Source organism: Engystomops pustulosus, chromosome 6, assembly GCF_040894005.1.
Source record: "Engystomops pustulosus chromosome 6, aEngPut4.maternal, whole genome shotgun sequence".
Classification (NCBI taxonomy): Eukaryota; Metazoa; Chordata; class Amphibia; order Anura; family Leptodactylidae; genus Engystomops; species Engystomops pustulosus.
In genome coordinates this window covers 174510537-174524135 of record NC_092416.1, presented here as the reverse complement: position 1 = coordinate 174524135, position 13599 = coordinate 174510537, and the positions used below count along the sequence as shown (strand labels likewise).

Sequence of the window (13599 nt, the reverse complement as noted above, 5' to 3'; positions counted from 1 at the left end):
ATCAGGTAGCAGGCAACGGGCCAAAACGGTCAAACAGCAAATTGGGATTCTGATACTGGAGTTGTCGTGGAGGGTGGTCCGCAGGAATAGTGCACCAGCCCGGTAGTAGATGCAGGCTGGGATAATGGAGATGGAGCTGTATCCAAACTGTGGAAGCTGCAGCTCTGGGTTAGAGTCTCCTGCCTCAGTTCCTGGGATTGGTATCCGTGTCAGCACTGAAGCTGTGCTGCACACACTGTCACTCTCAGACTCCTGAGACAGACCATGTGTCCCCCCTGTACAGGGATTTTATACTCCCCTGGTCAGTTGGTAGCACTGCTCCAATCACACTCCAGTTTACAATACAGCCACATAATTGGATAGTTACTTACACCCATTTAACTATTACCTTTCCAGGCAGAGTCTACAGCTTCAATTCACCTAAGTTCTGCTGGCATTATCCTCTGGGTTAGTTGATAGATCCTGACATGGAGAGGGCGCTGTTCGCAACTACCACCTTGCCTAGACGTTGGCAGGGGTGTTGCAGGTTGATAGATGGATAACTAATAAATAGGAGATAAATAGGTAGGCAAAAGATATATAGATACATAGACAAAAGTTAGATAAAAGCTTAGAAAGACAGATATATAGATAGAAAATTGACACATTATAGGAGATAGATATCTAGACTGATAGATGTTAGATATATAGACAGGTGATAGATGATAAGCATCTTCACCTGGACATTCATCTAAGAGGTATTAAAAGATCAATACATCCTCTGCCCACAAAAGTCCACATGCAGGGGCCCCTTTAGGACAGGGGTCCCTGGGCAAATGCCCAGTTTGCCGCCACCCTGATGCCGGCCCTGGCTCTGAGGCTGGTAGGCTGTGATGTGATGATGTCCTTCAGAGCCATCAAAAGCAGCGTCAGAGAAGCAGATCACTTTCTATTAAAAAAAGAGTGGGGAGTGGGGCACAATTTGAGAGGGCTTCCATAAATGGGGGCACATTGGGGGTGCATTACAAGAGGGAGGTGGTCTTAAGTGGCTGGGTATAGGAAAGAGCGCATCATATACAGTATGGATGGAGGCTACAAAGGGACACATTGGGGCACATTTACTTACCCGTCCCGATCCCGGACATGCGTTGTCTGACGAGGATTAATAATAACAATAATCTTTATTTATATAGCGCCATCAAATTCCGTAGCGCTTCAGATCTTCCGCGATTCACATAGCTCGTGAGTGCTGATCTTGCGACACAATTTCGTTTTTAAATTCCCCGGTTTGTCCGAATCAGTCCGGTTGTCCTACGTCCACGGCCCCCTGATCGTGTGCCGGGGAAATTCAGGGCAAAACGGTAAACGTGTAAAAGACGGGCTTGTAACGTGCAATGAAAATGTTGATGCGCGATATTACTTCAACTCGTTTGTGCTATGGTCACTCCGTTTCTACAAGTGTATTTTAATGCACAAAATGTTTGCGTTAGGACCAAAAAAAAATACATTGGAAAAAAAAACATTGAAAAGCGTAAACAATAGACTTTTACATTGATTCAATGGAGGGCACTCAAAATAAATGAAGTAAGTTTTATTCTGTAAAATTTGTAATGTAGAACACGGCCTAAATAGTATGATTGTGAACAATAATGGTTATTATAACGGGTTTGTAACAACTTTATTGCTTCATTCACAGACGTGCGTTGCGTTCACTAGTGATCACGTGACGCCGGGCTCACGTCTTCTTCCGGATAAATTCGCAGTTTCCTCGCAGTAGTTTGAACCTCGCCGGCCGCCGTTTTGGGTTTAAGTCTGGGAAGCCGGAAGTGACGCTCCTTTCTTTTCCTGTTCCCAGCGACTCAGCGGTGAGTGGTGGCCGCCGGGAATCCGTCTCCATCCTCGGTGTCCGGTGCTGGTAGGCGGGGGAGGGGATGTGCGGGGGTGTCAGGCCGGTTCTGTGGTTTGGGCTTGGGGGTTATTGTTGATGCGGGGGGTTTGTACCTTCTTCTTCACTGATGTTTGTGTTCCCTCTTCCTCCCGCAGGTCCCTGGATTACAGCTGCAGCATGGTGAGTGATGGCTGGGAGGATGGGGGTTGTAGTACATGTCTGATACCCACCAGTATTATAAACCCTCTTGGTTAGGATGCTGAGATTTTGTAGGGTATGATAGGAGTAGCAGTAATTGCAGGTGAGGTGAGAATCCTTTTTATAAGTAGCAGTGTATGCTGGGAGTTGTAGTACACTGCTTGTGTTCTCATAGATGTGCATGATTCATTGCATGTTATAGCTAATCAGTAGTGAGCATATTGGGAGTAGTAGTATGGGCAGGTAAGCTGACACTAGTCTTCTATAGTGACTTTTACATGCTGGGAGTTGTAGTACACTACTTGTATATGATCCATGTAGATGTGTGTATGGTTTGTGGCATGTCATAGCTAATATTCAGTAGTGAGCATATTGGGAGTAGTAGTAGAATGGTCACGTAAATGAACAGTCTTTTATAGGCATCTGTGCATGCTGGGACATGTAGTACATAGTCTATGTTCCTCCAGTGTGGGTATGATTCTTTGCATGTCATAGCTAATAACCAGTACAAAGGATTCAAGGAGATATAGGATTGGTTCTCTTATGGCAAATGCTGTTCAATTTAAAGGACTTCTACCACCAGGATGAAGGGTTGTAAACCAAGTACACTGACATACTGGTATGTGTGTGCCCCCTCTGGCAGGATCTGCTCTTCTTTTAGTGTCTTATGCCCTGGTTTTTAAAAAAAAAAAAAAAAAAAAAAAGCTTTTATAATTATACAAATGGGCCTAAGGGCCTCCAGGCTCCATAGGAGATAATAAATCCTGGAGCCCCCAGGCTTATTTTCATAATTTAAGCTCTATTTTCTTAAAAACAAGAGCATAAGAAGCTAAAAGAACAGCAGATCCTGCCACAGGGGGTGCACACCAGTATGTCAGTGTGCTTGGTTTACATTCCTTCCTACAATCCTGGTGGTAGATGTCCTTTAATGTCTTGTCTTCAGCAGAGTTTATGCTGGGTGTTGTAGTGCTCCATAATGTGCTTGGATGCTTATAGTAATTTGTTGCCCAGTAGCAAGAGAACTTGCGGATGCTTTTTGTTTGCAGCAGGGCGCATGTTGCTTGTGACAGCCATACTTGTGCACTATAATCAGTCATTTTGGGGGTAGTAGGCCATGGATTTGCAGGAATCATCACTGCTATAGGCTTGTTATGCACCTTATATAGGGTAGAAGTCTGCACCTTGCAAGGTCCTGCCTGGCTTGTCTGTGGTTATGTAGTTTAGTAATGTTCATCCCCATGTAGTGTGTTCGACTGCCTGGACTCCACTGCAGACATGTGACATCTGGTTACCCTAATTTACTTGTGTGCTTACTGGTGGTCCATTCAACTCTATGGTACCAAGAGATGGTGTAAAGAACTGAACAGTGTACTGGGGGCTTTACGGTCCAGGTCCAAACATGTGCTTAGTGATACTGGGCAGGGTATGGCCTCTCCTGATTACCCCTTGTTGTTCTGCTTGTCTAACATGTGACCTTTTGTTTCAGCCACGCAAAATTGAAGAGATCAAAGATTTCCTGCTGACAGCCAGGAGAAAAGATGCCAAGTGTAAGTAGTGATGGGGTGTATGCATGTAAGACAGTCATGGCTAAACTGAGGCCCACCTCTACTGTCCTAGCTATGGCAAGGATATCTCTTTGCTTCATTGCAACTTAGGATTTTTATTCTTGGCATCCCCACCTGCCCTCAGTAAGGGCACATGCACACTGCCATAGTCCACGAATCGGTCTGTGCAGTGTCCTGTCTCCTGGGACAGCCACAGCACAGGAATCTGTATATCGTATTATATATCACTACAAGGAATCCTGCTTAGTGGGGGATGCAGGGACTCCTTGCATCATATTGTCACTGAATCTGTCTCATCCTGGGCACTGGATGGACTGTAAGTGACGGTGAGCTGACAATTCAAACTGACCAAGGAAACTTTATTTTGTCCGTGTTTGTATGGCTAGTAGTATGTGTGCATAGATCCTAATATATGTATACTTTTTATGGATATGACTCTTTAATTATGATTTGTTTGTAAAGGTCTTTTGATTAAATTTGGCTAGACTTCTTTACAGTGTGCTGCGTATTCTTTACATTGCACACGATATATTTTGTAGGCCGTATGACACGGGGACGATCGCTAGTAGCACCACCTCCACATGATTTCCCTTTCCTCCAGATAGATGGGTTTCTAGTGCTGCTATGCATTTGTATGTAAGGAAAGGTTTCAGCCATGAGCCAAATGAAATGGAGCGCTCTTCTGAACAATCACTTAGAGCGCTTGATTAGGGGAAACTGATCAGAGCAGGAGCTTAATCTGTTAAATGTGGGGCCTCATACTTTCAAGACAACACCTCCTGTCTGGAGAGATGTAGATTAAATCCTTTTGTTTTTATGTACAGCTGTCAAGATTAAGAAGAACAAGGACAATGTGAAATTCAAGGTTCGCTGCAGCAAGTACCTGTACACCCTGGTCATCACAGACAAAGAGAAGGCAGAGAAGCTGAAACAGTCCCTTCCCCCTGGTGAGTGGGCTGGGATTATGGGACCTTGCCTCATTTGGAAAGTGAGATTTCTGCCTTGATCTATTATAGAAGGTGCCCTTAAAAGGGTATTCCCATGAAGAGAAGATTTTTAAAAAATACTTGGATAACAAAAGTGCACTAATTTTACGGTTGGCAAAAAAATTGGTGTTCACAGTTTTGGTTGCCCCTGGGATGTGACCGTACAGTTTCTGACTATAGTCAGACTCTCCTCATGAATAACTTCTCCTCACTGCCTAAACTCTGGAATTTTACTCGGTTTTATAGCTGTTTTAGCTCCTACAAGTTGCTGATGGTCATTGTTAGATAAGGGGTTAAAACATCACTTGGGGATTAGATTTTGAGAAATTTTCATTGGGGGGGGGGTGGCAGGGCCATGTTCAGCAGGGCATCTACGGTGACATCCGTTTTGATGCTGGCATAAAGAGCCAGGAATATACCAGGGTGTTGCTGCTGCATTACACCCCATTTCACAAAGGTGACTCCCTTCATCACAAACTCTTCTGATGCAAAATTTCCTGTTGGCTGGCACCTATTGTGTTAAACACTCTGGATCTGAGCAGTTTACCCATCCTAGGCACTGATGGCAGCGCCCTGGGTGTGTACAAAGCAAATACTCTGCTTCATCTGATGGGTAACCCTGTAATGGGCACTGGTACATGAGCCTTGGTAAAGTGTCTGCACTGAAAACAAGGTCTAATCGGTTGGGGGTTTTAGTCTGAGTTTTAAAACTTATGGCTGAAGGCTTAAGAGTTCAAAAACAAGTTTTTACCCATTGCTTATTATTTGAGGCCCTCCAGCCACACTTGAGCCTCTCTCCTTTTATATACAGTGATGATCTGGGATTATGCCACTCTGTACCCTCTAATTTTGGTTCTTACCTGTAGGAATCTGCCCTTTCTCTGCTACATTAAAGTGAGATCCAGATCTGTGATATCTTGGTATAAATCTAATTGGTGTATGTTCTCTCTTGCAGGTCTGTCAGTAAAAGAACTGAAGTAAACTTGCTGTCTGGTCTCTTGTACAATAAAACACATAAAAAAACACAAAAATGAATCTGTCGTCCTGTTTAGATTGAGTGCGATGGCTGGTTCAGGAGCTGCTCACATGCTATAACCTGAAAGGGACTCTTCACAACTGTAAAATGCTGCCGTGCCTGACCTCTACCCCCATATATTGCGGCTTTTCCCATTTAGGGGAAGAGCTCTTAGGTGGTTGGATTCATAAACTTCCAAACTGCTCTATGGGGGGGTCTAGTGACTGCCCGGCAGGTTGTGTTCTGCTCAGCTGTTCCCCTAGTATTGGTTCAAGTAGCAGGGAAATTGCTTGACTTGTCACTTAATTAGTTAGATCAGGACCCCTGTTATATTCTAAGTCCTAAGGTTTGGGGATAAAGGTCAAATCTGACACAACCATTTAACTAGATATAAAGGTTATGTGCCTTGAATTGGTGTCCTAATAGAGATCCTTTACAGGGATTGTCCATGGTGACCACTGGTACCAGACACTTGATGAGCTACAAAAACATGGGTTCCTAATGTAAAACATTTCATTATATAGGGGACTTGATCTCCTCTGCTTTTTTTAATGAGGTAATGTGATCACTTTTGTCTGGCAGTGATCAGTGAAGTAAAATTCTGACTTGAGGGCCCCCAGACTCGCACATGTGTAGCAACCGTATGCTAGCTGTACAAACGGCGGCTAGCATATGGCCGCCATACAGTATAGTGGGTGCACACATCGCCCTAAAAAAAGGAGAGCATCCTCTATATGTATGACCCGGCTGGACAGCTCCCTATAGAGGTGTGTGTCACCCTCCTACTTTAGACGGGCGCGGGTCTAGAGTCTGCTGCAATGTCGTTTGACGTTGCTACAGATTTCTTTAGTTCCTGTGCTAATCATGGGTACAAGACCTCCATATATCAGATGTGGACTGTAAAGAGATTTGGTTTATTTCTGCTTCAATCAGAGCAGCTCTGAAGTAGTAATGCAGAGTAGAGCCACCCCTACAGACCCTGTCTGCAGGGGTTAATCGGAGCTGCTTGATATAATTGGAGCCAGTCCAGCTATGAAACGTCTGCCCCCACATGGGGACTTGTACCCCTGTAACTGGGGTTCTTAAAGATGCCCCATTTACAGTAGAAACAAAGTAAAAAGAATTTGAGAAATAAAAGTAGAAATGTCCCCCAGGGGTCTTTTAGGACCCAATGAGTTAAAACTCATCACATATTAAAAATACATTAAAATATTAATATTCCCAAATGGTCTATTACAAAAAAAATTGCCACAGCCTATACATATTCTATCAACTCACTACAATTAATTTACAATGGTCATATTGGCTAATTTGAAAATTAATTATATTATATAACTTTCAAAGAAAAATTCTCTCCAGTTTTTAACTGTGTAAGCAGACCCAAGTATAAGCCAAGGCACTGGGAAATGCTGATTTGAGGACCCTCTGCAGGTCCTCTTCTCTCGGTCTCCCTGCATTGTCCCGTTGCATACACAATGTTAGACCCTTGCGGATACATGATGGTTACTACCGCTTTGCCTACATGATTTACCTGCACTGTAGTTCTGTTTGAGTTAAAACCACTTATGGATCTACTGTCCCAATGAAGCAGTACTGACTATTAGAAGGGCTGTCTATGATCCATATCCCTCTTGTGGTCTTTATTCTGTGGTGTAGCCTGTGGCCATAGCTGTGGAGCTCCTGAGGGTCAATTCTAACTAACTTATAAGTGGAAATTGGCAGAATCCAAACACCTACTTACAATGAAAACTGATTTCTTCTAGAGAAGACCTGTGTACATCACAATGGATTATGTTGGTGCTATAGAGGTTCTCTGTACATGCGCTCAGCTTGGGTGGTGGTGTTCTGTGTATGAGTCCCTGTTAGGATGTGAATGCCCGTAGTGTCTATTATATACTGCACTAATGTAATCTGATTCCGGCCTTATTGGATCCATCCCGTCAGGCATATGAAAGCAGTTACAGGGGGCGAGTGCCTCTTGTTAATGCAAGTTAAAGGGCCATTACCCAGAACGTGGTTGGGATTATCGCTACAGGATGACGGTTCTCCTTGTGTTCAGCAGCAAAGTCTACAGCCCTGCGCTCATCTTCTGCTTACAGCACTCTGCCTCCCCCCCCCCCCCCCCCCCAAAAAAAAAACATATGCCAGTCCTAGCGCAGTTTGTGGCTGAAGTTGTAAATTTCCATTGTACCATCTGTGTAAGTGTTGCTGCCTTGTGTTCCTCTGGACATATGTCATAGCTCCACCATATTCTGCAGCGCTGTACAGCTCATGGGGGCGTGTACAAATAAAGTAAGACAAAAACATGGTCAGGTGACACAATAGGAGTGCGTGCAGGGCCTGTGGGAGCATAGTCTATGGGGCAGAACATTTTGATTATATTGGTGCTGCTGGGAAGCAGGGACTCCTTGCTGCGACTATTACGATGATGCATGTCCTACATGCTGTGGCTGTTCCATGTCGCAGATTTGCCAGTGCTGTGCAAATGCGCCCTCCCTTCTATACAGATCATGGGTCCTGATCCTTTTTTTGTTGCAGCCTCCTCCCTAAAATGTTCTTCTAACATCCTAATGGTTGAGAGAATGAGACAGATTCTTTCAGGGCTTTGGACAGTGACCATGTACACAGGGATTCCTTGCATCAATACCGACCCTTGCACACACGGAAAAGGGTCTTAACTTTTGGCTCAGCCTCTGCTTTCTTCGGCGGATCAAGGAGGGGAGGGGGGACTCCCTTAAAATCAACACCTAATACCATTAAGTGTATATAGCCACGGCGGTGGCATCAGGACTTGGAGCAGGAAAGGACCCTGCAGCAGTACAGTACACAAGTAATTACCACACTTGGGTTCTCATGCAACCAGTGTCAGGAGTCAGGACAGCAGGAGAGGACCCGGCAGAAGCGAGGACTCTGCTGCACTCACTGCTACCCAACCTCCCACACCCATGGACACTTCCATCAGTTTTGGGATCTCCTGGCTTGACAGGCTGAGTGTGGGCTGTCACCACGCATTGTGCATGCTCTTCTGGGCTTTTATGTGAGATGAATGTGGCTGCACTTTATGTACATGCTCAGTAGTGAAGCTCCTCTGCTACAGATCTGAAGAATAAGGTGCTGGGAAGGAATAGCTCTGATAGAGTGACCAGGAAAACAGCCGAGTATGGATGGCAATACAGAAAACCTCCACTAGATGTCGCTGCGCCCCTGGTGTTATCACACTGTGTGTGACCTACAAACTAGATTTTTTTTTTTTTAATCAAAGTTAAAATTTCAATGTAAAACTATTTTCTGCGGCACAATCTTGGAATTTTTCTTTAAATTTAATAGAAAATAAAATAATTCAACCTTGAATTCTGTCGGCTTGTAGAAGAATCGCACCTTTTTTATTTTTAGTGCAGTAAACTTCACACAATCTGGGAATGGCTGGCGGAAAGTGTGAAGAAGATGCGGAATCCTAAAGAAACAAAAAAATCTGCTACAGACCTAGAATTATCTGTGGTGCGTGGATTTATAATTAATTTATTAGGATGGGTTTATATGGGCTCGTTCTTTACTAGGTTCCCGCTTTTGCCAAAACGAAATTTTGGAGGCATGGGCTCAGGTAGGTAGTCACTCTCTGGCCATTGCACACCTACATAACTCATCTTCAGGTTGGTCCAGGTCACAGACTGTGTTTCTTAAGGTGAATCTGGCCTGGTGACTTCATATTTTGGACAAATTACCCCAATTTTTGGTGTAGTAGATCCCTAACATGTTCCTATTTCAAGTTATTAGATCCCAAATTATTATGTGTTCTGCATCCATAATACAGATACATGACAGCTGTCATAACACATGTGCATCACACGGCTGGGATTCTGTTGGAGAGTTTCCAAAGCAGCACAGAGGACTTGCAGCATTTTCATCTCGTGTGGATGTATTATCCACCCCCATGTAAGGCTGATGGCACACGTTCAGTTTTTCAGATGCAGTTTTTGACGCCCAAACCAGGAATGGAGTAATAGTAGGAGGAGCAGCAGCAGCTTTCTATTATTTGTCTCACCCATTATGATCCACACCTGCTTTTGGCTTCAAAAACTGCATCTGAAAAACTGCCCGTGTGCCACTACCCTAAGACCCATGTAGTTCCCATCTGCGTTCAGCCAATAGGTTAATGACGAATCCGCTTTGCAATGGTGTCCGATTGGTATCCATTTTTACGTTTTCTACCAGGCCTTCCGGAAACTAAGTAACGGACAGAAAAATATCAGTTTTTTAAAAAAATGATACTTTGCTTTTAATGTATCTGTTTAAATTACAATCTGTTTAAAAAAAAAAAAAAACGGAAACCAAGATGCAGATGGGAACTGACCCTTATTAGGCTGCATTCAGACAAACGCGTGCCCGCCGTACCGTAGCATGGGAGAGGAGGAGGGGGTGAGTGCTGCTCGCACTTGCCCCTCTCCACAGCGATACATGGCACACTGCGCTGTACTACGAGTAGAGAGAGAGGATATGATCTAACTTTTCCCTGGGCACGGAATGGTACGGTGCCGCATATACATCCCCCAACAGCCGTGTGAATGCAGCCTAAGGGTGATGTCACACATGGCGTTTTTAGATCGTAAAAATGCATCCGTTTTTTTAGAAACGCATGCGTTTTTGTCCGTTTTTAATTCCACAAATTCGGAAAACCGGACAAAAACGCATGCGTTTTTTCAAAACTGATGCGTTTTTTACCATCTGAAAAAGCACTAACTAAAAACGGCATAAAAATGCCATGTGTGACATCACCCTTAGATGCGTCTTTGGACACATTTCTATGAATTTCTATGACCCCCCCCAATACATAACCTGTACTTACTACCCACTAGAAAGTGGCTATGACCCATAGCAGCTGGTATTAGGATATCTACCCCCCCCCCCCCCCCCTCGTCTTCACGTTATCCTGCACACAATCCCCATTGTCTGATAAACGGAGGAATAATCCCAACAACTGACAGGCAGCTGCCCGCACCCAGGAGCCTTGTGCTGCCAAGAATGACGTAGTCATACAAGACGATGGGTTAGGCAAAAACTTCCCAAAAAACGAGTGGTTTGGTGCGAGTGGAGAAAGCTCCTTTTAGAGATAATTAGTATGTATCTGCCAGAGCGAGATGAAAGTCTGTAATCTGCAGGCTCGCTCACTATGCTAATATGGCGTGTAGTATGGGGAAGAAACCGCGTTATCTCGAGAGGAGCAGAGGCGCAGCACCTGACGGATCACAACCCAGACACAGATATCCTCTAATGTGCCAGGAAGCTGCCGGGAAAGCCCCTAGAAGTGAGTGGGCGCTGACGGCTAAGGGCCACACACTGCAGCCTATTGTGGGATATTATAAGAGGGGTATGAGGAAGACTCGTGAGCAAATCAGTGAGACATTGGGAGAAAAGACGCTATGGAAGTATTATATACCGTATTATATAATCAACTGTCCCTAAATTACACAAGATACACCCCAATCTAAGGCATAGGAGCATATGAAATACAGACCACCTTAAATAGGGGAGCACAGACTATAGGACCTCACTCTGCCTTGTTCCTGCAGTTCTCAGTCCTGGCTTTGATGTAGACTGCATCCTGCTGCCAGCCTTGGCGTTAGGACATTGTCTATTGTCACCCCTGGTAGTTAAAGGACTGTAGAAACATGGAGTCTGCACTAGTAATCAGATTTTTTCAGCTTCTGTTTGGCTAGGTTGTGACTTCTAGAAGAGATCAGATTATAGGAACAAGGAGAGTCTGCACTATTAATCAGATTTTTCTGTCCCTGTATGGCTAGGTTATGACTTCTCCTACATCTGATTACAGAACCAAGGTGATTTGGCACTATTAATCAGATATTTCTAATGTAGATTCTACAGCCTCCTTCACATGGGCACATTTTGTCCAGAAATGACAGACCGGGACCTGGAGCCCTGGCATCGTAGTGATCTATGGCTCCCTGCATCAAGCACCCATTGTCCAGGTGACTGCACCCAATCCCATTCAAGTGAATGGATATGGGTGCAGTTCCCTGCCCAGACAGTTGATCAGGGGAGCGCTTTATTCTACAAATCAGATCTATTGCTTTACTACAGCAAAGGGTGATGCCACACATGGCGTTTAAAACACGTTTTTGGGCCGTTTTTGAGCAGTCCGTTAAAAAACCCATCCGTTTTTTTAAAACGCACCGGTTTTTGAAAACGCATGCGTTTTTGTCAGTTTTTCAGAATTTGCGCAATTAAAAACGGACAAAACGGATGCATTTTTTAACGCATGCGTTTTTTAATGGACTGCTCAAAAACGTCCCAAAAACGTGTTCAAAACGCCATGTGTGGCATCACCCAAAGAGGAACTGAGAATATGTTGCGTGACTCCTTGTATAGAACTTCCTGGAAAAGTCACATTTATCCAGTTCTTATTAATATCAGCTGATCTCCGTAGCCTGGCCAAGATCTGGACGTACGGTCTAATTTTTTAAGAATGACACATGTTTTAACCCTTTTGGCTCATGCTTCATATTTCTATAGGGGGACATCACCAGGGGGTCCATAACATATACCTGTAGTCATAGCAGTGTGCTGTTACACTCATTGTTGGGGTCCTCAGAGAGCCATTTGTTGCTGCCCTGTTTATTTCGTAGCGTTCCCGTGATATCCTGGGGGGGGGGGGGGGGCGCAGTGAGTCACACGAACGATCGGAACGAGGATCTAATTAATATAGTGGGGACAACAGGAAACTTTGCACCGCGGTGGGGGAAATAGTTCAGATATAATTATGTCCTGATTACAATCCTGTGACTGTAATGAGGGACATGTGGCAGGAGGGATAGACAAAGCGTCTTCAGATATCCCCTCTACGTATCCGAGCACTGGCCTCAAGCATCGAAATCCTCTCCGGACAAGAAAAAATACATATTCCAGAAATGTCATTTCTACTTTTTTTTGGATAATAATAGGGCCCGGACCCTCCATCGGGAAACTTTCACCATACTATTATAGCAGCTGTACAACCAAGGGAGCAGTATAGTAATTACTCAGGCGGTGCCGGGTGCCGAGGTTGTGTAGTCTGGGGGGGGGGGGGGGGGGCACGGCCATACAAGGGGGTTATGGGGGGTTCTTGAAATAAATCAGTCCCAGTATAGTGGGTGTAATGCTCCTGTATCCTTCAGCTTTTGTTACGTGATACAGGCTCCTCATGGGGGACGTATATACAGCTGACGCATATACGGCGTATATACGTCCCACATAGACGGCAATGGGCGCACAGCGCCGCACGGGAGCGGCACCTTACCGTTCCGTAGCCAGGAGAAAGATAGGACATGTCCTATAGTTCCTCGGAATACGGCGCTGTACGCCATATATCACTGTCAAAAGGGACGCTTCTCACCCCCTCCTCCTCTCCCCAGCGTCGCCGTGTGCCCACCGTGATACAGTACACAGCACACATCGTGTGAATGTAGCCTTTAACTGTAAATCTGCGTTCACACGTGGTGTTTACATTTCATTTTGAAGCACAATACAACCGCTGAGGAGGGGAGAGGAGATTTTTAACAAATTCCATTGCTGTTAACATGTGTTTACACTGTTAACATTATGTTAACACATTGTTTATAAATCGCTAATGTTAATGAACATCGTGTTAATATTTGTGCTTTGTAAACGCAATTTTAGGGCCCTTTCAGACACGTGATATGTGATTTTTCGACATGGGGGACACAGTCTGGAAACGTGTGTTTAGTTTTTGGGATTTTTGTAAAATTTTAGGCTTACCTGATTTATCTTAGTGGTTGATAAATGAGTCAGGTGAGTCTGTTGGTTTTTTTGAGACTTTTGTTTGACAATTTGCAGAAAAGTCTCAGGGCGCGTTCACACGACGCGTTGCGTTTTTTGATGCGTTTTTGACGCATTCTAAAGGCTTCAGCCTTGATCACATACTGAGGTAACATTGGGGAAGATTTACTTACTCGG

At 44.5% G+C, this 13599-nt stretch overlaps 1 protein-coding gene across 2 annotated transcripts; it reads left to right on the top strand.

Annotated features, from left to right (window-relative positions):
- The first annotated feature begins 1713 nt into the window (after nt 1-1713).
- Nucleotides 1714-5647, top strand: RPL38 (ribosomal protein L38). Of its 2 annotated transcripts, none has more exons than XM_072112536.1 (5): nt 1714-1844; nt 2023-2047; nt 3552-3612; nt 4455-4577; nt 5572-5647. In XM_072112536.1, the coding sequence occupies exons 2-5, from the start codon at nt 2045-2047 to the stop codon at nt 5595-5597; spliced, it is 213 nt and encodes a 70-aa protein (XP_071968637.1). In that variant the 5' UTR covers nt 1714-1844; nt 2023-2044; the 3' UTR covers nt 5598-5647. The 2 variants fall into 2 exon arrangements, with proteins under 2 accessions (XP_071968637.1, XP_071968638.1); XM_072112537.1 differs by having other exon boundaries at nt 1771-1894.
- Nucleotides 5648-13599: the final 7952 nt, after the last annotated feature.

Coding starts and splice junctions, on each gene's coding strand:
- RPL38 (XM_072112536.1), top strand. Junction 3,613..4,454: donor CAGGAGAAAAGATGCCAAGT/GTAAGTAGTGAT, acceptor TTTTATGTACAG/CTGTCAAGATTAAGAAGAAC. Junction 4,578..5,571: donor GAAACAGTCCCTTCCCCCTG/GTGAGTGGGCTG, acceptor TCTCTCTTGCAG/GTCTGTCAGTAAAAGAACTG.